This window comes from Podarcis vaucheri (assembly GCF_965113315.1).
Source record: "Podarcis vaucheri genome assembly, chromosome: 4".
NCBI lineage: Eukaryota > Metazoa > Chordata > Lepidosauria > Squamata > Lacertidae > Podarcis > Podarcis vaucheri.
The window spans coordinates 14,599,342-14,626,161 of NC_138762.1; the positions used below are offsets into that span (position 1 = coordinate 14,599,342).

The following is a 26,820-nucleotide window of genomic DNA, read 5'->3' on the forward strand; positions in this document are numbered from 1 at the left end:
AACTAATCCAGAATGCGGCAGCTAGACTAGTGACTGGGAGAGGCCACTGAGACCATATAGCACCTGAAAGACCTACACTGGCTACCAGTATGTTTCCGAGCACAATTCAAAGTGTTGGTGCTGACTTTAAAGCCCTAAACAGCCTCAATCCAGTATACCTGAAGGAGCGTCTCCAACCCCATCATTCAGCCCGGACACTGAGGTCCAGCGCTGAGGGCCTTCTGGCGGTTCCCTCCCTGCGAGAAGCCAAGTTACAGGGAACCAGGCAGAGGGCCTTCTCGGTGGTGGCACCCACCCTGTGGAACGCCCTCCCATCAGATGTCAAAGAGGAAAACAACTACCACACTTTTCGAAGACATCTGATGGCAGCCCTGTTTAGGGAAGCTTTTAATGTTTAATAGGTTATTGTATTTTAATATTCTGTTGGAAGCCACCCAGAGTGGCTGGGGAAACCCAGCCAGATGGGCAGGGTATAGATAATAAATTATTATAATATTATTATTATAGGAGGCACTGCTGGTCTTCCCCCAGTATTGTTCCTGATGTGGCTCTTCACTCACCCCTTCTTCCCTGGTGGGGAAGCGCCATTTTGTGGTTTGCTTCAGGCACCAAAATGTCGTCGGCCAGCCCTGTGTAGTGGTTATAGTGACTGATTAGGATCACGAGAGACTCCAGTTGGCCATGAAGCTCCCTGGGCAACCTCCGAGCAAACATAATGTTTCATCCTAGCCTTACCTCACAAGTGTATTGTGAGGACAAAATGAAGGAGGAAAGATAATTATCCATGTCACCATGAGCTCCTTTGAGAAAGGGTATGTGGAGGTGGGAGAAATTAGCTTAAGAAACACGCTACCACCCAATTACAAGCTTGAAAATTTATTTCTTGCAAAAATGCTCTCAGACACGCAGGAGTGTGCATGAGAAGGCAATGATGCAGGCAGCAAGATCACCAAGAAACTGGGGTTGGGTTCTGCAAGAGGAGAGAGATGGCATGCAACTGACATGAATTATCTGGGTGTGCAAAGTTATGGCGCACTCAGTAGGTAGGGCCGGGGCCTAGAAGCCTTGCAAGATCATGGGGTTCCTGTTCTGCTGTGCGTATGCCCTCAAATGCCCCTTGCTTTTGCAGTCATTTGGCAGGGAGGCGAGAGGAAGAGAGGATTTCCTGCCTGACTTTTGGAGACTGAAGAAAGGATTAAGGAAGGTGAAGGACCAGAGAAGGTGAATGGGTGATGCTCCAGATGTTGCTGGAGTTGCCCGGTCAGGGAAAAAACAATGCTGTCCAGGGTTGTAAAGACTGCAGGAGAGAATAAATGGGTGCACTCTTCCCACCTTAGATCAAATCTATGCTTCCAGGTGCAGAGATAGTGCAGGATAGTGTGCACCCCGGAAATGATCTCTTTCAGCTTCCTGCCAGGTATAGGGTTGTAAAGACTAGGACTAGCCGCCTGAGAAATAGTATCTATCCAAATGTGATTTTGGTTTTAAACGCAATGTAAGGAGTCTCTATGGGAGTGTATTGTATTTAAAAATGGGGTGTCAGAGTTTTTAGGGGGCTGACCAGGTTGGGATAGCCGGGATAGAAGGCTTGTTGGTTTTTGAATGTCTTATGTAGATTTTTCAATTTTGTTGTTCCAGTATGGGACAATCACATTAAAGATTATCGTATTGTATCGTATTCCTCAACATTTGGTCATGTTGGCTGGGAAGTCAGGGTCCAGTGACATCACAGAATCACAGAGCTGTCGAGTTGGAAGGGACCCCAAGGGTCATCTAGTCCAACCCCCTGCAATGCAGAAATCTCAGATGAAGCATATGGAGTCCCCATCAGCTTCCCTATCCATGGACTATAGGACCACCTTTCAAGGGGTGAGGTCCCCGCCCCCAAAACGGGCATATCACGCTTCACAGTGAGTTCCTGCATCCCTCGAAATCTGCATGCACAACTTTTCAAAGGGTATTCATTTCCATCTCTTGCTTAGTCACAATTAAAACAGAAAACCCAGGGGAGTAGCAGGATGCATCCAAGAATTATTTTTTTAAAGAAGACACACGCTTCCAGGCAGGGAATACAAATTGGATACCAGCACCGCAAGACACTGGCCTATCTCTTCCAGAATGATTTGCTTTTAATTTCCAGTGACTAATCATTTGTTTACCTTTAATATTCAGCAGCAGATGTGTAGGTTTCATAGGTTACATATTAATAGCTCTTATGAAATGAGAATGATCAATGTTTCCGTGTCAGCACACAAATTAGAGGGCCTACTTTAAACAAGGGTTAGCCAAGGGTGGTATCGGCAAGCTATGATTGGACTCCAACTCCCATCAGCCTCAGCTAGCAGAGCCAATAGTCAGGGGTGCTGGGAGCTGTAGTCCAATGAAGCTGGAGGGCCCCATGTTGCCTCTACCTGACTTAAGACACCTTCCGGCCGTTCAGAACGCTGGTGAAGTCTTTACATTGGGAGATAAATAGAGAGAGGGAAATAATCAAATAAGAGAAACCATTGGGTTCAGAAATAAGCTACTGAAATGATCAAGGAGATGGAGTGGTTCTCCTACGAAGAATGGTTGCAGCACTTGAGGATTTTTAGTTAGGGGTAAGAGGTCCGTATAGTTAAAGCTATGGTTTTCCAAATAGTGATGGATGGAAGTGAGAGCTGGACCATAAAGAAGGCTGATCACCGAAGAATTGATGCTTTTGAATTCTGGTGCTGGAGGAGACTCTTGAGAGTCCCATGGACTGCAAGAAGATCAAACCTATCCATTCTTAAGAAAATCAGCCCTGAGTGCTCACTGGAAGGACAGATCCTGAAGCTGAGGCTCCGATACTTTGGCCACCTCATGAGAAGAGAAGACTCCCTGGAAAAGACCCTGATGCTGGGAAAGATTGAGGGCACAGGGAGAAGGGGACGACAGAGGACGAGATGGTTGGACAGTGTTGTTGAAGCTACCAGCATGAGCTTGACCAAACTGCGGAAGGCAGTGGAAGACAGGAGTGCCTGGCGTGCTCTGTTCCATGGGGTCACGAAGAGTCGGACACGACTAAATGACTAAAGAACAACAAGAAGAAGAGGCAACTTGATGGAAGTTCATAAAACTGGGCATAGGGTAGAGAAAGTGGATAGAGAAAAGTTATTCCTCCCTCTCTCAGAACACTATGGGCATCCGATGAAGCTCAATGATGGAAGATTCAGGATGGAAACACAAAAGGCACTTCACACAGCTATGGGATCTGTTTGAGAAGAAGCAGTGATGGCCAACAACTTGGATGGCTTTTGAAAAAAGGATTGGACAAATTCATGGAGGACAAGGCTATCAGTGTCTACTAGCCATGATGGCAATGTTTTGCCTGTGGTTGGTGGCAATATGCTTCTAAGTACCAGTTCCTGGAAACTGCTGGAGTAGAGAGTTGCTCTTGAGCTCAAGTCCCACCTGAGGGTTTCCCAAAGGCGTCTGGGTGGCCACTGTGAGAACAGGATGCTAGACTAGATGGTCCACTAGCCTAATCTAGCAGGCTCTTCCTATATTCTTTTGCTCTTCTGTTGAATATAAGATAAGATGTTAAGAATCCCTAAGCCACTTGAGAATCAGTGTTTCATGGTGGGTCAGAGTAGCAATGGTACAGCTAGGTAACTTTTAGGACTCTCCCAACTGTTTCAGCCCAGACAAATTCCATATATTTCAGAGAGAATGGCCCTCTAGAAAGAAAGGACTCGGGAGCCAGACACTCTGACAGGGGAGGAATTAGCCGCTTGAGGTGTTTGTGGCTCCATTTTTCTACTTTTCAGAAGGTGGGAAGCAAATGGTAAAACCCACTCCAATCAGTTACGAAGCATGACACCCAGCAAACGCTTTCAAAACAAGGGATCATGATGTAGCGTAATCTCCAGGAAGATCATATGGTTGCCCCAATACAATAAACAGTAGAAATCTTCTTGAAACTTAGATAAGATGTTAAGAAGTTAGCACGCTTCAGAGTGTGTTAGAGTAGGACTAGGAAGCAGTAGGGCAGCTTAGATAATTTTAGACTCTGGATTTGCATGGTGTTGTTGCTGGTGGGGCCAACGGTAGAGCTCTGTTGATGTTAATGTACATTACTCCACAATGTGATAAGCCAGGGCTTCAGCATGAGGAAGCTCTCCTGCTCAATCTTCTGAATGGGGCCCTAACTAAAGAATCTAAGAATACGCCTTGTATTGAAGCAGACCATTGGCCCATTGAGCTCAATATTGCATACACGGCTGGCAGCAGCTCTGCAGCATTTCAGACAAGGGTTTCCCCTAACCTAGGATGCTGGGGGATGAATCTGGGACCTTCTGCATGCAAGGCACAGAATGTATGTATAAAAACAAAGGAAGCTGCTTTATACCAGACCATTGGCCCAGCTAGTTCAGAACTGTCTACACTGACTGGCAGGGGCTCTCTGGGGTTTCAGGCAGGGGTCCCTCCGAGTGTTACCTAGACATGCCAGAGATTGAACATGGAAAGCAGATGCTCTGCCACTCAGCCACAGCACTCCCCAAAGTCCTGGCCTCACGGCACCACTGCCAGAAAGTTTGGGATTCAAGTCCCTACAGTAGCTCACTGCGTTATGTTGGGCCAATCACAACCTCTCAGCCTAACCTACCAGACAAGCGTTGTGTTGTTCTGCAGTTAAACTGAGTAGGGGTTTAAATCACACCTGCTAACTTGAGCTCCTTAGAGGAAAGGCAAGATACAGATCTAAGTAAACGAAAAGTTTGGGTCACATATATAATTGCACATGACCACTCTTTGAAAAGGGTTGGGGAGAAAGGAGGTGAAGTTTTGCAAACCAGTCTCAAGCCACACATTCATCAAGCAGCTTAATCAACCCTTGTATGTTCTCCTATTAACATTCAAGGGACAAGACGAGTGCCCTACCTTACTGGGTTGTTGTAAAGGTTTCAGAGGTATTGCTACGAATATTCAGAAGTAGTGCTCTATCTGTGCTAAAGTGTCATTCTATATATGTGCTCAAGTGTCTCTCTCAACCTGAAAAGTTTTCTTTGGCTATTGTCTCCTCCCTCCCTCCCCCCGCACTATTCACAGTTATTAGCACTTAGTATTATTTCTGTTTCAAGCTTTGGTAGATGATATTTTGTCACTACACTGCTTGTATTAAAACATAGCCTACCCATGTCAAGAACCAATTCACCTTTATTCAGCCATCTCATTAATGTATCTGTAGCTGTAATGAACTCTACTATTGACAGCTCTGAATTCTTTCCAACTCCCCATCACTGCTGTATTTCAAATGTATGGGGTTTGTTCTTGCTTTTTTTAAGGAACAGGTAAACAATGACTCCCCAGCCAACTATATGAATGAGGGATGGAAGTGGATTCTGCCCCATTGTGGAAAAGTAGAGGTTCTGCCCCATTATGAATAAGTGAAAGTTCTGTTACAGGTGAGTGCTAAGAGATGAAAAGCAGAGATCTACCTTGTCCAAATGCTGCCTAAAATGCTAAAATGCACCTTTCTTTTTTGTTAACAGCATGGGCTCATCCCTTATAGAAAACTCAGGAGGGCAGATTTGCTTCCAGTACCCTCAGTCTGACCTTATCTAGGAAAGAGTGTTCCACCTCCGGAAAGAACATCTACATGTTAAGTTCAAACTGTCAAAATTATTCCCTATTATAGTATTTTCTCTCCATCTTTTGCATACTTTTTTTTTGGGGGGGGCGGCAGCAGGGATCCTGTATGAACTTATTCCACTGATTTGATTGTAAATATTTTTAATAACCAAAAATGCAATATTGCACTCTGTGGCTTCTCTGGTCTAATTACAAGCAACAGCGATTAATCAGGACAGACAAGTAGGTCCATTCCTGCTACTTCAGGGGTTTTTAAGGCACACAAGCGTCGATGTCAAACTCAGTGCACAGAAATAGCTGTGCACTGATGAAGCAACCTTCAGTTTCTTAATCAAGTATGCAGCCACATCCAAGATAAAAAAGATACACACCCTATATAGAGTCCTAGGTCTCTGGGCTAAGGATCTCCCCCAGCCACCCCCTGCATACAGGTTTATTTTATTTTTTAAAAAAGCAAAAACACTGTACTTACACAGATAGCAATAAACCCCTCTCTCCCACGGTCACATCTATACAAGCAACTCTCTCGGCATTAACCAAAACCCCTGTCTGTAGCTGCTATTCACCAATAGCCCAGTTAGGAAATGCACATAGCAGCATCAAGCATATCTTACCTTGCATCCAAACATCAACGACAAAGTGTTGTTGGTGCAGGCAACTTTGCAGTGGCAAATCATTGGTGTAACGCTGTCAGAAGAGTTAACAATACGGCACATTCCTTGAGGGCTGCAGTGGAAGCAGCCAGCCGGAGGAACAAAAACAAGCAGCTAAGCCCGCACATGGAAAAGCAACACATTCAGCTCAACAGCTTCTCTCTCCCTCTCTTCTGACTGCTGGTCAGAAGCAGCATCCTAGACGCCTCGCCACCTGTGCCCCCAATTCAACCATCCCCTTCCTCGTAGATGAATCAACGCTGCAGCATCAGTCATGAAGTGTCAGGGCTTCCCCCTTCCAGGGGGGTGGGAATTAATTTTTAAAAATGTATCACACACCCCTCCTCTACGCCGAACAGAAAATGGAAATGAAGGTGGAATAGCAGGTGTGAACGCATTAGCATGTAAAAGGATGCATACCGCCTACTCGTAATAATCACATAAGATTGTCATGCTAGCTCAAGTGGGCTGAAAATTATGCCATCGAAAGAAAAATACTGCAGCTCCCGATTTGGTAAAAAGCCAGTGGCTTGCTGCAATACATAGTCATTGTGGAAAGGGGGAAAACTGGGACCTTGCTTCAGAAGCCTTCAGCATGTTACCGAGAAAAGATTCCAGGAAGAAGAAGAAGGAGGAAATATGTGTCCCTGGCTCCCCGGCAGCAACACCAGAAAAAACTCCCAGGAAGAGGGAAAAAGAAGAAGAATTAGAAGGATTTGTCTGCTGGAACTCGGAAGCAGCAGCCTCTCCTTCGTCTGAAAGATGAGTCTCTCTGCTCAAAAGAAACTGGTACTGGATTTACAAGGGGAACAGTGGAAAGGTCCAGACAGTTGCAAGTAAAATTCAGAGACTCTTCTTCACCAGACGTGGAGGGGCAAGGGGAGAAACAGACATCTCCAGACACCGGTTTGCAAATAAATGAGCTGCAAGAGGATACACCAAATTTTTCTGGAAGCTTATCAGTTGGAAGGTTTGGTACAGTTCTGTTAATGATGCCTCGGGTACATTAGGAGACCGATCTCTGCAGCCACAGCAGGCGCCGTGATTCTCCAGTGGTTTGACTTTCTGGGGGCACACTCCATTATCTCTCGAGACAGACGGATGCCAACCATCTTAGGTGTTTGAGCCATTTTAGCTGATTAGGTGCATGGGTGTAGGTGGTTGTATGGGTATAGATTGATATTAGCACCACGTGCAGTTCATTTGTAAGGAAGGGGGCCAAGCCAGAAAGGATGCTTCCTGATAGCTGCTGTTTTCAGGTGGGATACAAACACATACTGGCAGATTCAGGTTGATTTTGGTGCCCTTTTGCAAGAAAGCCACTTCCTCACAAAGCCGGACTTTTTGCTGTAAGGAAAGTACTGGGGAAATGCAATAGGGAGTGTGGGATACTCGTTTGCTTGATGTAATGTCATAAAAAACCTCACTGGGAACAAATCAGAATGGATACTTAGTAAACAGCTGCCATTGTCTAACCTCCGCACAAACCTTTTGCAAATACAGTGGTACCTCAGGTTAAGAAATTAATTCGTTCTGGAGGTCTGTTCTTAACCTGAAACTGTTCTTAACCTGAGGTACCACTTTAGCTAATGGGGCCTCCCAGCGGCACACAATTTCTGTTCTCATCCTGTAGCAAAGTTTTTAACCCGAGGTACTATTTCTGGGTTATCGGAGTCTATAACCTGAAGCGTCTGCAACCCGAGGTAGCACTGTAAATGAGGATGAGTGATCTATTAACAGGTCATCTAGAAGCAGACTCTGAGACTCAGCTGTGGCACAAACTCACCTCTTCCAAACTCACCTCGTATACAATCTATTCACCTCCCAGCCTCAGTCCTCCAGTTGCAATATGGGACTGAACTAGGCCTGCTTGATTAAAACCATGTGAAGGGCTTTGAACAGATATGGGGAAAGGCCCATGTGAAATGTATGGGGTCACATCACTTGTAGTTTCGTCATCGTGATGCTTCAGCTAGACTGTTGGTGGGGACAAGTGATCGCCAGCACTTAGCAATGGTGCTTAAAAGCTTCCACAGGCTGCTCAAATGTTCATTGAATTATAGAATTGTAGAGTTGGAAGGGACCCCAGGGTCATATAGTCCAACCCCCTGCAATGCAGGAATCTCAGCTAAAGTATCCATTGGAGATTGGAGATGGCCATCCATCCTCTGCTTAAAAAGCTCCAGAGAAGGAGAGTCCACAACCTCCTAAGGGAGACCATTCCACTGTCAAACAGCTCTTACTGTCAGAAAGTTTTGTCGGAATAGCCTTTCTTGTAACTTGAAGCTATTGGTTTGAGTCCTACCCTCCAAAGCAGGGTGCTTGCTCCATCTTCCATGTGACAGCCCTTGAGATATTTGAAGATGTCTCTCAAATCTCCTCTCAGTCTCCTCTTTCCCAAGCTAAACATACCCAGTTAACAAGCCAGTATCAATATTGGCCCAGTTTACCTGAAGGAGCGTCTCCACCCCCATCGTTTTGCCCAGACACTGAGGTCCAGCACTGAGGGCCTTCTGGCAGTTCCCTCACTGCAAGAAGCTAAGCTACAGGGAACCAGGCAGAGGGCCTTCTCGGTGGTGGCGCCCGCCCTGTGGAACACCCTCCCATCAGATGTCAAAGAGATAAACCAAATAATAAATTACTATTACTATTACTATTACTATTACTATTACTATTACTATTACCATTCAGGTATGAATTTACAAGGCCCTTAACACTTGAATCCCGGATAGCTTAAGGGATGCCTGATGCTTCATGTAGAATCATAGAACGGTAGAGTTGGAAGGGTCCACAAGAGTAATCTAGTCTAACCCCCTACAATGCAAGAATATCCCCACCTAATCACTGATATGTTTGGGGGAGACTGTACTAGTGGTCTCTCAAGGCTCAGATGTACAGATCATATCCCCCCCAAAATCACAGAACTGTAGAGTTGGGCCCTGAGAGTAATCTAGTCCAACCCCCTGCCATGCAAAAATATCACCAGGAGTTGTGCAGTCAGTATTATGGGCTGGATTCTGTGGAACTCCATCCCAGCAGAGATTAGACAGGCCTACCTACCCTGTTGAACCTCAGGTACCTAACAAAAAGCAGTTTTCCAGCAGGCATTTTAAGGAAGCTTTCTGTTTTTATGATTAGCTTTAATTGGTTTTTATTCATGGCGTGCTGTTGTAATTTTTACACACACCATTTAGAGATTTCAGTAATTAAGCACTATGCAAATACCCTAAACAAACAGACCACTTATATTGCCAGAAAAAAACAAACACCAGCCATACCCAATGCTATGCATTTTATCGTTGTTACACATAATAAATCACCAATTTAAAAGTCTGTTGTACAGGTTGCAGTAAGAGCAGCATGTTTCTAATGGCAGACCACAAGACCCTTGTCTTATTTTTGGTTTTCAAAGGTGTCTTTTGTTTTACCACATGCCTAAAATCAGTATTATTTTAAAATCTCTGGCAAAAAATAACTTTGGTTGTAATTTTCACCTCTATTAGCAGATTACAACTGAGAGAGATTTACTATAGAACAAGAGGAGTTTAAGTGGAAACACCATACAGTATCAATGACTTAAAATAAAGATTACAGCATCTATTAAAATGCATTACAGCATTTATTAAAATGTCACTGTTTGGGCCGTTGAAATGCTTATGGCTTTCATAAATGCAGTAGCCATTATTTTATTTTATTTTATTTAAGAGCAGTGAGTGTTTTTTTCTTTAAAAAAAAATGTTTATAGTTACTCTCATTTCCCTACTCATATTGAAATACTGCCTCTCAATGAGGCCAGGCTTAGAGTCACAAAATGTTTAGGGGTATGTGTACCCCTGCCCCCCAAAAAAGCACTGTTTAAGAGAGTAGGTTAGGTCTGCAATCCTATTACCAGTTACCTGAGAGTAAAAAAAAGGTAAAGGTACCCCTGCCCATACGGGCCAGTCTTGCCAGACTCTAGGGTTGTGCGCTCATCTCACTCTAGAGGCCGGGAGCCCGCGCTGTCCGCAGATACTTCCGGATCATGTGGCCAGCATGACAAGCTGCATCTGGCGAGCCAGCGCAGTCCACGGAAACGCCATTTACCTTCCCGCTGGTGAGCAGTCCCTATTTATCTACTTGCACCCGGGGGTGCTTTCGAACTGCTAGGTTGGCAGGCGCTGGGACCGAACGACGGGAGCGCACCCCGCTGCGGGGATTCGAACCGCCGACCATGCGATCCGCAAGACCTAGGTGCTGAGGTTTTACCCACAGCACCACCCGCGTCCCTACCCGAGAGTAAGCCTCATTAAAACAATGTGGCTTGCTTCAAGGTAAATGTGCTTCAGACATTTCTGCAATTTTTCACAACAGGTGATGTAAGCAATTTTGATGTAAGAACTTGAGAGCTCACGGTGGATCAAATCAGGGTTTCCCCACAGTAGCGCAAACATGCTTCTGGGAAGCCCAGAGGGCAGAAAAGGAGCTTGTCTCTCCCATTGTTAAACCAAAGTGACTTGTATTCAGTGGCATTGTTGTGGTTGTTTAGTTGTTTAGTCGTGTCTGACTCTTCCTGACCCCATGGACCAGAGCACGCCATGCACTCCTGTCTTCCACTGCCTCCCGCAGTTTGGTCAGACTCATGCTGGTAGCTTCGAGAACACTGTCCAACCATCTCGTCCTCTGTTGTCCCCTTCTCCTTGTGCCCTCCATCTTTCCCAACATCAGGGTCTTTTCCAGGGAGTCTTCTCTTCTCATGAGGTGGCCAAAGTATTGGAGCCTCAGCTTCAGGATCTGTCCTTCCAGTGAGCACTCAGGGCTGATTTTATTAAGAATGGATAGGTTTGGTCTTCTTGCAGTCCATGGGACTCTCAAGAGTCTCCTCCAGCACCATAATTCAAAAGCATCAATTCTTCGGCGATCAGCCTTCTTTATGGTCCAGCTCTCACTGCCTCTGAACTGCTTTTTGGTTCTCCTTTAAGGTAGGGGTGGAAAAACATTTCCCCCCCTGAAGGTACTGGGTGGAGCCAGAGCCAATGATAAGTAGAGCCAGAGACAAAGCTGCCCTTTCACCTTGGCTCATATAAGATTAGGAGTCACAGTCCTGTGCTGATCTGTTCAGAAGTCAGTCCCACTGGGGTGAGGAAGCTAAGGAGCTGCCTTCTACCACTGGGTTTGTCTACACTGATTTGCAATATGCTCTCCAGGGATTCAGACAAAGGTCTCTCTTAACCCTACCTAGAGATGCTGGGGACTGAAATTGGGGTTTTCTGCATACAAAGCACAGGCTGACATCTGCAGGCATAGAGTAGTATCCAAATTTAATAGATAATAAATAAGTAATAATGAAAGCAATTCCTTTCTGACTTTAGTATGCCCCCCCAAAAAACAAAAAAACACAAACATACCAATTTCTACATGCTCATTGGCTCTCAGATAGGTGGAAATGTGAATGTGTTTCCATACAACCAGGGGGAGGGGGAGTTTTGAAATGAAATAAAATATTTTCCCTTCCAATAGTTCTGAAACCACACTAAAAATAGTAGGGGGACATGTAATATGAGACCTCAGCCTCAAGTGCTACAAGGCTACAAACTGCACAACTCTAAAGAAAGGAAGACTTGTGAGAAACCAGAGGTGGTGATGACTGTTCCCTTCATATCCCTACAGAAGGCTGATTTATTTATAAAATGTATATACTGCTTAATACAAAAAGAAGGCTGTTTGCCTAAGATATAATGGGGAGAGGGGGGGGTTCAATGAGAGTTCATAAAATACAACAACAACACCCAAAGAAGCTTTTATAGAGCTAAATAAAAACAGATTGGAACCACACAAATAAATCAATAAAACTGACCAGTGCTGAAAAAGCATGGAACATCTATATATTCTTGTGTCTAAATCAGAGCATGGGTAGATGTATGTCTTTAAAGGGTGTTTAAAACTTGTAAAAAGATATATGCACAGCATAGAGAAAAGAGATAGAGAACAGTTTCTCTCCCTCTCTCATGTCTCTAGAACTCAGGGACAGCCACTGAAACCAAACGTTGGAAGATTCAGGACAGATAAAAGAAAGCATTTCTTCACACAGTGAATAGTTAAACTGTGGAACTCTCTGCCACAGGAGGCAGAGATGGCCACCAACTTTGATGGTTTTAATAGAGGACTGCGCAGATTCGTGGAGGATGAGGCTACGGAGTGTTACCAGCCACAATGGCTATGCCCTCCCTCCATGCTTGGATGGAGCAAAGCTTCTGAATACCAGTTGCTGGAAGCCAAAGGTGGAAAAAGTGCTCCTGAGCTTAAATCTCACTTGCGGGTTTCCCACAGGCATCTGGTTGGCCACCGTGAGAAAAGGGCGCTGGCTGAGATAGGCCACTGCAAGAGGTTTTTGTATAGGGCATTGCAAAGATGCCAGTGGCGCTGTGGTCTAAACCACTGAGCCTCTTGGGCTTGCCGATCAGAAGGTCGGCGGTTCGAATCCCTGTGGCAGGATGAGCTCCCATTGCTCTGTCCCAGCTCCTGCCAACCTAGCAGTTCAAAAGCACACCAGCACAAGTAGATAAATAGGTACCACTGTGGCAGGAAGGTAAACGGCGTTTCTGTGCGCTCTGGTTTCCATCACGGTGTCCCGTTACGCTAGAAGCAGTTTAGTCCTGCTGGCCACATGACCCGGAAAGCTGTGGATAAACACTGGTTCCCTCGACCCAAAACGGGATGAGTGCTGCAACCCCATAGTTGTCTTTGACAGGACTTAAATATCTGAGGTCATTTTACCTCCTGGTCCCCAATTGCTATGGGGCTCTAATAGTCAGCAACAAAACCTTCAACTTTTGACTGACCTCTGCCAGAAGCAGGATGCTGGACTGAACTATGGGCTGGACCAGACAGAAAAGAGGTTCTTGCAAAACTGCACCTCGAGAAGCAAGTTCATGAAAGCAATTACTGACTCCTTTATACTGCTTAATAGTACTAAGTCTCCGCAGAAATACTGGTTCTGTTTATAATATAACTTTTAAATGTTTTTGGATGCAGAAGTTACCAAGAAAGCAAAAAGGAGTTTTCTGATTTGTGTGGCCAGTTCTGAATATGCCCAGCAGATGGCACTCAGAACCTTTTATTGTCTCTGTTTCACCATAAATTTAAGACAGCAAGTTGCAAGGCATTAGGCCTGTTCCTTTTTTTTTGGAAGTGCAGTTTTATAAGCCCTGAAACAGGATGCCAGCCAACAGGTGCTGCCCTTCTCGATCTGTAGTTGGTAGGGGAGTCTGTACCTGTGGAACTTCTGCATCCTGCAAACGGAAGCCCCATCCCTTCTAAAGTGGCAATGCTGTTTCTGCTTCTATTACACTGGTTGTCTACCTCTTCCCGCTCTGATCCCCCAATAATCAAACATTTTTTAACATGTTTATAGCTCCGACACACCTTGCAGAGGAGCATATGGTAACTAAAACCATCTTATAGACATCAATCAAAAACACATCAGATAGACAGACAGACAGACACATAGAAACCTAGAAAAGCCTAAAAGAGGAAGAAACCAGCAGGCTCTGTAAAAAACCATAGCAATTAGCAGAAACCCAAATATGCAGAAAGTAACAGGCAAAAGGGATCCTAGTTTCAACAGTGTTATGGATCCTTTAGCTGAGATTCCTGCATTGCAGGGGGTTGGACTAGATGGCCATTGGGATCCCTTCCAACACTAAGAGAATTTGAATGGTATTCACAGTCATTGTGGTTGTTGCTGTGGTTGTTTTCAGTCTGCAAACAATATGCATTGTGATTTTGCATTCAGATTATTGGAGTGGAACAACTTGAGGACAGTGTAAGTTACCTAATTAATTGTGCAAAGTATGCAAGTTCCATATTCTCACCACAGTGAATAACTGTGGGGGGAAGCTGGACTGCTGCTGAAGAGAAACAGTGCTGCATGCAATGTAGGCAAGGCAGAACGTCGCCTTACTGAGAGCTTAGGATTTCGTTGGGCATAGCGGGGTGCCAGGGCCTCTAGCCCTGCTGCTGAAGCCAGATGTCTGCCTAACTCACCTCGACACTTCATCAGCCAGGACTCCTTGTAGCTCACAGATCAGACACCCTGGCTAGCTGGTTTCGCAAACATCCAAGAACTTAAGAGCACCTCTTCTGGATCAGACCAAAAGCCCATCTGGTCCAGCCCAGCATCCTGTTCTTACAGTAGCCAAGCAGATGCCTATCGGAAGCACTTAAAAGCCAGGCATGATCTCAACAGCCCTCTAATTCCAAGCGACTGCTATGCAGAGCCGTGCTGCCTCCAAGAGTGGAGATAGATTGGTGTCATTCACATGCTATATTTGTGGATGGACTCCCCCGCCCCCTGCTCCTAGAAAACCTCAAAAGTGTGGCATGTGAAGTGCGTCTTCACTCGTTCTCTTTCTCCTTCTCTCAGGGTGGCAACTTATCAGGGGTGCTGTCAGTGCCGGATTTATGTATAAGCTGAACAAGCTATAGCTTAGGGCCCCACTCTCTTGGGGGTCCCCAAAAAAACATAAAGGGGAAACAAACCTGGATGTACATTTCCAAAATATAAGATAAAAAACAAATAAAATAAAACCTACATCCATCAACAGTGTTTTGTGTTGTGTAGGCCCCTATGATGTAAGTAATGGGCCCCGCCAGTTAGCCTGCTCCCTAAAATATCACTGATTTGATCATTTCTATATATAGGGTGCCTACATTCTGCATGGATGGGTTGCATGGCAACATGTGCAAATGGCTTTAGATAACTATTAGGTCCATAAATTACCATATAGCATATATTCAACACAAAAAACAATGACAATTTGTTGTTGACAAAGGACACCTGGTAAAGGGCCCCATTAACTTCAGTAGCTAAGTCAGGGGTCAGCAAACTTTTTCAGCAGGGGGCCGGTCCACTGTCCCTCAGACCTTGTGGGGGGCGGGACTATTTTTTTTTGGGGGGGGTGAACGAATTCCTATGCCCCACAAATAACCCAGAGATTAAATAAAAACCCAGCATTTTAAATAAAAGGACACATTCTACTCATGTAAAAACAAACTGATTCCTGGACCATCCACAGGCCGGATTTAGAAGGTGATTGGGCCGGATCCTGCCCCCAGACTTTAGTTTGCCTACCCATGGCTTAGGGCCTCATTAAACCTAAATCTGGCCCTGGGTGCTGTAGGAATGAGCTTCCTGCAACGGCAGGAGGTTGGACGGGGCGACCCCCGAGGCCGCTGACTCCAACTCTTACGATTCCCTCTTTATTAAGTTACATATTAAAACAGGTTCTCTTTCAAGTCAGCACCGTCTTGCTCATAACAAGTCCTGGTGTAAATTTAGATGAAGGAGTGCGGTTTCCATGACAATCCACTCCATAGTTACAAGCTGGCAGCTACTATCATTAAAAAATGAATCACACTGTTGCCTTAAAGGTGGGAGCAGAACAGCATTGCTGGCCCACCGATCAGCAGCGTGTCACAGGGGGTGGTGGTATTTAATATTTTTTAAGAGGATACATTCCTCTAGAGTGCCAAAGAGAGAAATGGAAGCATATTGGTATGTGTGCGTGCACCCCCAATATTTCTGATGCTACCTCCAGAGTCAAAATTGCTGTTTGTTCTTCTTCATAAGCACATTATTATTTCCCCCCTGAAGTGTATACTTTACAGTGAACCCATTCACAAGCTTCTTTTGGAAGATTCTATTTTGAGCGAACCCACGAACAGACAAGCGAAAAAACCTCCTTTGCACATTTTCAATCCAAGTAGGAAGGTGGTGGGAAGGCACAGATGTTAATTTGCTTCTTGTCTTCTCAATCTCCTTGGATGCGTTCCAAGATGAAATGACATGCTGATTTGTTTCCCAGTCACACGCCACTCGCTACTCAAAATGGTACGCTTTCTTAAACACATGCACATGACCTTTCAGCCTAAACCAGCTCTTCAAAAGATAGAGTAAAATAAGTACCAGCTGTATTATTTCAAAGGTTGCTAACATGCTTCCTTCTATATGATGTTGGGCTTCACCTCCCATCAGCTCCTGCCCACACGGTCAATGATCAGGGATGATGGGAGTTATAGACCAGCAACACAGAGTCATACTAGGATAGAATTGTGGAGCTGTAACGGACCCCCAAGGATGCATATGGAGGGCAACATTTTGGCCATCCCAATATTACTCCTTTGACAATGGAACAGGACAGTTTCCCCCTGTCCAAGGAAGAGTTTTGTTTTCTGGTTGTTTTATAGATGGGCCGGCATATTTAGCTAGAGAACAACTACCTAGAACTGTGGCTTCCTAACTCCTCACTGCCCACAGGGCACCTAAAAATTGCTGGTGGCCTTGGTGATTTTTCTGCCAGTTGTAGCAATTGTAACATGCTATGCTAGATGCATCAATCAATTGATGCTTTTGAATTATGGTGCTGGAGGAGACTCTTGAGAGTCTCATGGACTGCAAGAAGATCAAACCTCTCCATTCTTAAGGAAATCAGCCCTGAGTGCTCACTGGAAGGACAGATCCTGAAGCTGAGGCTCCAATACTTTGGCCACCTCATGAGAAGAGAAGACTCCCTGGAAAAGACCCTGATGTTGGGAAAGATGGAGGGCACAAGAAGAAGGGGACGACAGAGGACGAGATGGTTGGACAGTGTTCTCGAAGCTACGAACATGAGTTTGACCAAACTGCAGGAGGCAGTGGAAGACAGGAGTGCCTGGCGTGCTCTGGTCCAGGGGGTCACAAAGAGTCGGACACGACTAAACAACTAAACAACAACAACACTGTGACATCAGATGGAGCTGCAGAGCTGAAATTGCAACTCCATAGTATTTTCAATTGTGAGCTTTACAATTTTTTTATTTTTATTTTTTGCAGAGTGTTTTTTTATAGCTGCGTAGATCTAGCCTGGGTCTCATGGTAGCAGTCTGTGGGTGCTTGTGAGTAGGGAGGGCACCTTACTCAGGGCAGCCTCAAAGCTGATGGTAGCCCTTCTCCGAAGGAAGGAAGTTTTAAAACCATCAAGTTGAAGGAACCATTTGCCTGACTCCGTCTCACACCTGGCCCGAGTTGTTTGCTTGCTGTATAGCTTGGAACATGCAGGTAAAGCACTTTTGAAGTCTCGTTAGCAGCAGGTAACAGCATTTATACAGACAAAGCATTCCTCCACCAAAAATCCCCAACTCCAGACAGTGAGGAGGGGGTGTGCTCATATTCCATTTAGGAACACCAGCTAACTGCGTATACCTAAAATAAAAGTAAACAACAGCAGAAATTTAAGACAATCATTCCAGGTAATAAATGCAGAACTGAATTCAGAACGCACCTGGAGCAAGAACACGATCTTTCTTAGTGACAGCGAAGGGGCAAGGTGAGACAAAGAGCACAATCCCATACAGGTCTACTCACAGGTAAGTTCAATGATGTCTACTCCTAGGAAAGTGGAGCCCAAGTCAATTATTTAGCAGTTATTGCTGTACATGCTAGAGAGCTACACACAAGCTTTAAAAAGCCTCTTCAGCAAAGGCTGTATTAAAAGAGATTTTCTGCCACACTCTGATTAAAGAGATATCATAATCTGCTCAAAACAACGGGCTGGCCAACTCGCTAACACAACATGAGGTTTTACAACCTAAGAGACGCGAGGGTTTCATTGCAGTCAACACCATGTTACCAACAGTTCAGGATTTCCACAACAGCGCAATTGTCTGCCCTTTTCTTGCACCCAAGACTACTGTCAACTTCACATAAAAATGCCTAAGAAACAATAATAGTAGGCAGTCTTGGTTTGCGAGCTCCTCCAGCACTACCTTCTCAGATCTCTTACCTATTGCAACCAGAAAGCCCATCAATCAGATTGACGGAAGACCATTAATCATGGTGCTCTCTCCTGCACAACCAGGAAGCCAACAAACTGAGCTGAGGAAATGGAGAGACTTGTGGTTGTAGCCAGTGCTAGTCCTACTCAAAACAGACCCAGTGAAGTTAATAGAATTCCAATAGGTCTACTCTGCGTAGGTTGTAGTTGGAGGCAGCACACGATAGGGTGGCCAAAAATGGCATGCAAGGACAAGAGGGAGATCTGTGAAGGGTGAGAGACTCTGTCTGCCATCAGAGGCTGGTTGGTTTCATCTATGCTGCCATACTTCTAGCCTAAAGAACCCAGGGACGCAGACTTATAAAAAATATTGGGGGGCCCCGGGAAAGCTCGTGAAATGTAAATAAGCTCATGAATATGCAAATAAGCTCATGAATATGCAAATAAAGTGGCGCCGCCCCCTCGTGAGCGAATAGGGGAGAGCGTGCTGCGCCTATTAATCAGCTCCGGAACAGCTGATATGCGGGAAACGTGGGGCTAGCCGGAGAAGAGAGGGCGAGCCCCCTCCGCTCCGGCCCTAAACCGCTGAAACCGCCAGGAGGAAGGAAATTCCCCCCGGCAGTGCCTTGGCAGTGGCGGTGGTGCTGCGAAGCAGCAAGGCAGGAGCCCCCGCCCCCGGGGATTCCCTAATCTCGCGGGGGACGGCCGGGGCTCTCCGACTAGGGCGCGCGGCTGGCTGGCTGGCTGGCGAGGGAGCAGGTGGGGAGGAGGCGGGGGCGGCGGCGGCGCTCTGCTGGAAGGGCGCCCGAGATTATTGGGGGGGCTGAGCCCCCCAAAAAATTTTTTTGAGGGGGCTCGAGCCCCCTCAGGCCCCATGGAGTCGGCGCCTATGAAAGAACCTTCAGAAGGAAGTTGCTGCCATAGACATCATGTGTCTATGTATTTTAATGAGCTGAACAGAGTGAAAGATTATGGGTCATGCGGGTGTGGAGAGTATATGTATAAACTTAACAGTGCTTGGTTTATCTAAATTTAGAAGACATCTGAAGGTAGCCCTGTTTAGGGAAGTTTTAAATGTTTGGTGATTTATTGCTTTATTAATTATTATTATTATTATTATTATTATTATTATTATTATTATTATTATGTTGGGAACCACCCAAAATGGCTGGGGAAACACAGCCAGATGGGCAGCATATAAATTATTATTATTATTATTATTATTATTGTTGTTGTTGTTGTTGTTGTTGATATTTTGTTAATGTTAATATTGTTTCATAGATTATAAATGTGGTATTGATTTGTTAATCATATAATATAACTTATGCTTTAATTGTGATGCTTAGCATATTTTTTAGTTGTTACCTTGCTGTATGCTTCGGATACATGGACTGCTTATAAACGCCATCTCTAACTACTTGAAAGTTTTCATCAACGGTGTCTCTGAAAAATGTTACACATCACTTGGGAAGACAGGCGAACTGATGCCAGTGTACTGGAAGAAGCAAAAATCACCAGTGTCAAAGCAATGATTCTTCAACATCAACTTCGTTGGACTGGTCATGTTGTGCGGATGCCTGATTATCGTCTTCCAAAGCAACTACTCTATTCTGAACTTAAAAATGGTAAGCATAATGCTGGTGGTCAACAAAAGAGGTTCAAAAACTCTCTCAAGGCAAATCTTTAAAAAAGTAGTATGAACACCAACAACTGGGAAACACAGTGGTGCCTCGCAAGATGAAATTAATCCATTCCGCGAGTCTCTTCGTCTAGCGGTTTTTTCGTCTTGCGAAGCAACCCTATTAGCGGCTTAGCGGATTAGCGCTATTAGCGGTTTAGCGGCTATTAAAGGCTTAGCGGCTAAAAGGCTATTAGCGGCTTAGCGGCTTAGAAAAAGGGGGGAGCGAAAAAAATCGCAAGAAGCAAGCCCATAGGGAAATTCGCCTTGCGAAGCGCATCGAAAAACCCTTTCATCTAGCGGGTTTTTCATCTTGCGAGGCATTCGTCTTGCGGGGCACCACTGCACTGGCCTGTGAGCGCTCCAATTGGAGAACAGCCTTTATCAAAGGTGTAATGGGCTTTGAAGACACTCGAACTCAGGATGAAAGGGAGAAACGCGCTAAGAGGAAGGCACATTTGGCAAACCCTCACCATGATTAACTCCCGCCCAGAAACCAATGTCCCCACTGTGGAAGGACATGTGGATCCAGAATTGGCATCCATAGTCACTTACAGACTCACTATTAAAACCATATTTATGGAAGATGATCTTACTCGGCTATGAGTAAGAAGCCAAAGAAGAAGAAGATACATTGTAATTGCTTCACTGACGATTTGTTAATTATTCTACAGTGGTACCTCAGGTTAAGTACTTAATTCGTTCCAGAGGTCCGTTCTTAACCTGAAACTGTTCTTAACCTGAAGACCACTTTAGCTAATGGGGCCTCCCGCTGCTGCCGCGCTGCCGGAGCACGATTTCTGTTCTCATCCTGAAGCAAAGTTCTTAACCAGAGGTACTATTTCTGGGTTAGCAGAGTCTGTAACCTGAAGCATATGTAATCTGAAGCGTATGTAACCTGAGGTACCACTGTATATGATTTATGCTGCATTTGTGATGTTCTATCATGTTACTGCTACTTATTGTTTGTGAGCCACTCTGGCATTCATGAATGAAAAGGTACATCAAAATATAATGAATCAATCCATTAAATCAATAATTCAATGGCCAAAAACTACCACCTAATCTACACACGTACACTCAGCCTAGTGCAAATGTGATTTTGATTGTAGCCTAATTTCTTTATTTAAAAAAGTCAGGAGCAAAGTTGTCAAGCATTGTTGATGTGGACCAGGTAATAGCCAAGGGCTAAGCTATCCTAAATTTGAAAAAAGTGAAATCCCAAACCCAGGTATTCTTCCTTTGTCTCTATACAAGCATGACTGAATGTGAAATTGTAGGCTGAGAAAAGAACTCAACCCAAAATGCTACGGAAAATAATTATGACTAAAGAAAAAGCCAGTTCAAAGCAACGTTCTGCTAGAAAACTATCACTGGGGTATGGAAGCACACCCATTTTGAGTCCCCAACAGAACCAGGGACCACTTTCATGGAAATTAATTCTGTTTCTTTTGGGGAACACAAAGAAAACATAAGACATGGGGTGGGAAGAGTGGTTATTGGCTTTTTTTTGGTCTTGTATTTTTATGTTGTGAACTGCCCTGAGATCTACAGATGGAGGTTCAAAATTTAATAATGATAATAATAAATGATGATGATGATGAAAAACTTTGCAACTACTGGGAGTGAAGATGAAATTGCAATGAGCAGCTCCTCTGCCTTGTCTCCTGTAACATCCCAGAGGGAACTATGCTACATCCTGGCACAGTGTGATTCCCACAGGCATTGTTAGGAAGGAAAAATGTGGCTCCCTGCATTGGTAATTCCCACTGGGTCACTAACAGATTGTTCAGTCCAGCTCTGCCACTGCTTCAACAGGAACTCTTTAAAAAAAAGATCGGGGGGGGGGGACTTCTGTAGTGACAGTATGCCCTGATGTATAGACTAGCACTAATCTGTAAAGGTTGTTAGAAAAGATGGAGGGCACAAGGAGAAGGGGACGACAGAGGACGAGATGGTTGGACAGTGTTCTCGAAGCTACCAGCATAAGTTTGACCAAACTGCGGGAGGCAGTGGAAGACAGGAGTACCTGGCGTGCTCTGGTCCATGGGGTCACGAAGAGTCGGACATGACTAAATGATTAAACAACAACAATCTGTAAAGGGACCCCTGACTATTAGGTCTAGTCGTGGCTGACTCTGGGGTTGCGGTGCTCATCTCACTTTATTGGCCAAGGGAGCCGATGTACAGCTTCCGGGTCATGTGGCCAGCCTGACTAAGCCACTTCTGGTGAACCAGAGCAGCGCATGGAAATGCCATTTACCTTCCTGCTGGAGCGGTACCTATTTATCTACTTGCACTTTGATGTGCTTTCGAACTGCTAGGTTGGCAGGAGCAGGGACCGAGTAACAGGAGCTCTCACCGTCGCGGGGATCTGAACCACCGACCTTCTGATCAGCAAGTCCTAGCCTCTGTGGTTTAACCCACAGCACCACCCGCGTCCCCAGCACTAATCTGAACCCACCACAAAAAGTAAAATTCATCCGCCTTCCCAAAGCACTGCTGTTATTCAATAGCCCTTTCACCTCCATCCCCAAAACTGGTCTGGGCAATTTGTCTGGGCAATTGGGAGAAGTCTCCAGGGGATTTGTAGTGAGGTGTTGTCAATATCCAGTCAACGCCCAATGGAGGTATGGTGGGTGAGTGGTTCTCAGGTCCAGGATTTCAAAGGACGTTCAGCTCTAGAAGGAGTTGCCTTCCTCTGTATGGAGCACAGCTTGTTTGGTACTTCTAGAGCCCTCTGTATCTCTGGAAGCAAAGGTGACTTCAATGGCTGGGAGTGCCTATTTCCACCTACGGCTGGTTGGCCAGCTGTGGATTTCCCTGGACAGGCATAACCTGGTCCCAGTTACATATACTCTAGCAGCAACTAGGGAGGCATTTGGACCCTTGGATGACAAAAGAGTCAAAGGTGTGCTAGAGGAGAATAAGGAGATTGCAGAAAAGTTGAATGAGATTTTTTGCATCTGTCTTCCTAGAGGAAGGTCTCTTTCTTTCTTTCTTTCTTTCTTTCTTTCTTTCTTTCTTTCAATTTATACACCACTGGCAGCTGCTATCCTCCCCATGGACCCATGACACAATGCGCTGATACAGCAACATTTACAGGTATCATGTTCTGGCCCATTGTCGGGTCCTACAAAGAAAGAGGGAAGTCTCTTCAAAGGTTGCAGGACCACAGACAACTTGCTTTGGGCAAAGGTTGGGAGCACACAGAGGCCTTTTAAGCTTCTGTCTCTAGACGACCTTCTACAGCAGGCTTCCTCAACCTCCAGATGTTTTGAGACTACAATTCCCAGCATCCCTGGAACCACTGGTCCTGCTAGCTAGAGATCATGGGAGTTGTAGGCCACCCCCTTGTAGAAAACTAAGGTATCAATCAGCCTGGTCTCTGACTGAGCCATTTGGAGAACTACTAGAGGGCAATGGCATGTGGTCATAACAGTGCAGCTTTAACCATGGTACCAGTTGAGAGGGGGGGGCTAAAGCCTTTAAGAAGAGTTTGAAGAGTTTGGATTTGATATCCTGCTTTATCACTACCCGAAGGAGTCTCAAAGCGGCTAACATTCTCCTTTCCTCCCATTCTCCTTTCCTCCCAAACACTCTGTGAGGTGAGTGGGGCTGAGAGAGTTCACAGAAGTGTGACTAGCACAAGATCACCCAGCAGCTGCATGTGGAGGAGCGGGGAAGCGAACCTGGTTCACCAGATTACGAGTCTAGCACTCTTAACCACTACACCACACTGGCTCTCAGGTTCAAATCCCCACCCAGCCAAGAAGGTCCCTGGATGGCTTTGACTGGTTTCCCCTCTATCCCTCTCTCTCCCTGCTTGCTACCTCACAAGGTTATTATTAAAATTAAAACAAGAGAGAAGATAAATCTGTATGCTGCTATGAGTACCTTTAAGGAAGGGTTAAAGAAGCATCTTGTGACCAACAGGTATCTAACAATGGTAGAAGCACTTCCCCAAATAATATGCTTGGGCAAGAAGCTGCACCTGTTGAGTCTCAGCCCATCATGCTTGCCTTCAAGACAGAGGAGCCCTCTCTCTCCCCAGCGTGCTAATTTCCAAAAGTCAAACAAAGCCTTGCTAGGCCGAAAGGTAGCCCTAGACAGGAAAGCAAAGCTACTGATTTCAGCCATGTGCAATTAGCTCTCCCAGGAACACAGGGGTGGCAATGCCCCTCCATCTCCACTTCCCTCCTCCAATAAACTTGAGCAGAGAAATAAGTTTTAACGACCACCAGCCAGATGACTCTTTGCTCCCTTGCCGAGAACTGCATTCTGTTTATACGACGGGGGGTGGGGTGGGGGGGAAGAAGCCGCGACAGAAAAGGGCCATAATTCGGCATTGCAGCACCCTCAGCACTTTCGCCCCCTGAGCAGGTGTGCCTTGAAAGAGCAGCTCTGCATTCACGACAGGAGCCTTACCTGGGGGGGACTGCCCTCTCCACTCTGTAGCTCCTGCAATGCTGACGACTTGTCTGGAGCCAGCTTCCAAGAGAAGCAGAACAGCCAGGCAGGGCAAAGCTGGCTTGTGGGCTGTGCTGCCGCAGAAGCATCCATCTTAGGTCCAGGCAAGGAAGGCAGGGGGGGAAACACTGGGACCAGCTCCACTTTTAAAGCCACAGAGCATCTGCGGAGCTGGGTGTGTGATACTACTACTACAGTAAGGAGCGCTCTCAATACTATGTGCTCCCCCAACTGCTTCCCTAGCCTCCACCTCCTCCATTATGACTGCAATACACAAACCACTTAAGCTGGCGTGTGCATTACTAAGCAGATTACTTGGAACTGAGTTCCTTTCCTGTCAATAGGCACAGCTTCCACACTGTGTGTTTAATCTGGGGGGTTCATACTGCAAAATACTGACCCCCCTTCCCTTGCATTGCCTTAGCTGTGCCTTTTTTATGCACAATGCCTACCACTCTCTGATAAGGTTGCCAACTTTTGGGGAAGGACAGGCTTGGCCTGCTCCTGTGTCTTTAATGGGGATTTGACCAAGAGCAATCAACAGGCAATGCCTTTCGTAGCTTGCAGATTAAACCTTATCGCCAGCTAATTGTGGCAGAGGAAACTGCTGTAAAAGGGTTAAAGGCTGCAGCAGGCTGGTTCATAAACCAGCTGTCCTGCTGTGTTCTGCTTATGAGCCCTAATAAATGATCATGCTTTGTCCATTGGTATGCACTGAAAAGCAGACTTGCTATGAAGTTTCAGGAGAGCAAAGTAGGGTGAGGAGGAGTGGGGTTTGGTACCCACCTAAATATCCACTGGCAAAGAGATTGCCCCATTGCTACAGCAAAATTAAACAGAGGCACTTTCGCAAAATCATATCACTATGCGAGGAACATGAATGATGTTTTCTAATATGTCAGGCTGAGATAGAAGGAGGAGGATCAAAGTTACAAAAAAGTGGTAGCTTTTTTATTTTCTTTTTCTTAAGGTCCATGCTTTTGCAATTATTATTATTATTATTATTATTATTATTATTATTATTATTATTATTATTAATGCCCCGCCCATCTGGCTGGGTTTCCCCAGCCACTCTGGGTGGCTTCCAAAAGAATATTAAAATACTGTGATACATCAAACATTAAAAGCTTCCCTAAACAGGGCTGCCTTCAGATGTCTTCTAAAAGTCTGGTAGTTGTTGTTCTCTTTAACATCTGGTGGTGCAACACTTTATTATGATCATGAGTGCAGGGAAGACCCTAACATGCTTCAGGCATTAAGGCTGGCATCCCCAAACTCAACCCTCCAGATGTTTTGGGACTACAACTCCCATCATCCCTAGCTAACAGGACCAGTGGTCAGGGATTATGAGAATTGTGGTCCCAAAAAATCTGGAGGGCCAAGTTTAGGGATTCCAGCATTAAGGGATCCTATGTTGCTGGCATCCATCTGTCTTGAGAGACAATGGAGTGCGCCTCCGGGGGTGAAGTCAAACTGCAGCAATAGCAACACCTCCCTGGGGTGCAAGCCTGGGCAGTGTGGGTGGAGTCCTGGGCTGCCCAGATGACAAGACCTCCCTCTCAGCCTTGCTGATATGGTCCAAAGGAAAGCAGAGCAAGATGTTTGGCACCAGCTTAGCTGCAGGAGTTGTCGGAAGGAGGCTTAGAAGGCGCCACCCAACAATCTTAGGGACTCCTCTCCATATTCATGTATGGTTTATTCCTTAGACTTTTCAAGGCTCCAGAGGTTTAGGATCAGAGTTTTCCGTCTCCTAGATGGGCCACTTTCACAGGTTAACAAGCCCCATCTGCCCCTCACTTAAGCACATGCAGAAACTGTCTTCTTGACCATTGGACCCACTATTGGTCTCAGTTTTGTTCACATTTCAGTAAGAAATGACTTAATTCACACTTCTCAAACCAGTACAATTACCTTTTGAAATTCTCCCTTCTCCTAAATTCTGGGATACAGTTGCCAGCTTTTTCTTTTTAACCAGCCCTGCTCCTGAACCTTGAAGAGCACACAGAGTCACCAAAATTGAACAGATGACGCTTTTCTGTTCCCTGAAATTGCCATGCCAGCCAAAACTCAATCAGCTACATTTCTGAGCATTAGGCTGCTGCTTCAGCAACAGGAGCTGGACGAATTAAAAAGCTGGCAACCCTACAGACTCCTCACTGGTTTTTAATGCTGAGGAATGCTGAGATTTTAATGCTGAGGAATACATTTCACCTACTGCTGCTCTAAGAGCCGTTTGTTCTCCTACGGAAGCATTCCTTTTTCCTGTCTCTTATATACTGGATTTTGCCTATGCTATAGCACACGCATGTAGAAGGAACAAGCTCCCTGGTTTTCAATCGGGAGCTATGGCTTATTGTGCCACTGAATAGAAGTGGAGTGGTTTAACTGATCAATTGCTTTCTCTCTCATGCATCTCAGGAATTTGCTGATGACCCATAAATTTCTGCAAACTGAGGGAGAAAAAAATAAAGAAATCATAAACAAAGATCCCAGTAACAGGGCCCAATATTTGCTGCCTATGGCAAAGGAACCGGCTCTAATTGGGAGTATGCATTGTATATTTTGTCACATAAATCAAAGGGTTGCTGGTTGGAATGTGCTCTCAAAGCTGCAT

General features: G+C 45.4%; 1 protein-coding gene across 27 annotated transcripts in view; it reads right to left on the bottom strand.

The window, feature by feature from the left end:
* The window catches only part of DLG2 (discs large MAGUK scaffold protein 2), a 921,944-nt gene that overhangs the window by 535,081 nt on the left and 360,043 nt on the right, over positions 1 to 26,820 (bottom strand). For 2 of the 27 annotated variants that reach the window (XM_082219061.1, XM_082219058.1), the window contains exon 1: positions 6,231 to 7,153. The exons of 22 other annotated variants lie outside the window; for them this stretch is intronic. In XM_082219061.1, coding sequence (XP_082075187.1) covers positions 6,231 to 6,332 — 102 coding nt within the window. In that variant the 5' untranslated portion in view covers positions 6,333 to 7,153. Of the gene's footprint in view, positions 1 to 6,230; positions 7,154 to 24,164; positions 24,315 to 26,820 lie in introns of those variants that run through there. 3 more of the 27 variants (XM_082219053.1, XM_082219055.1, XM_082219067.1) reach the window with 3 other exon arrangements.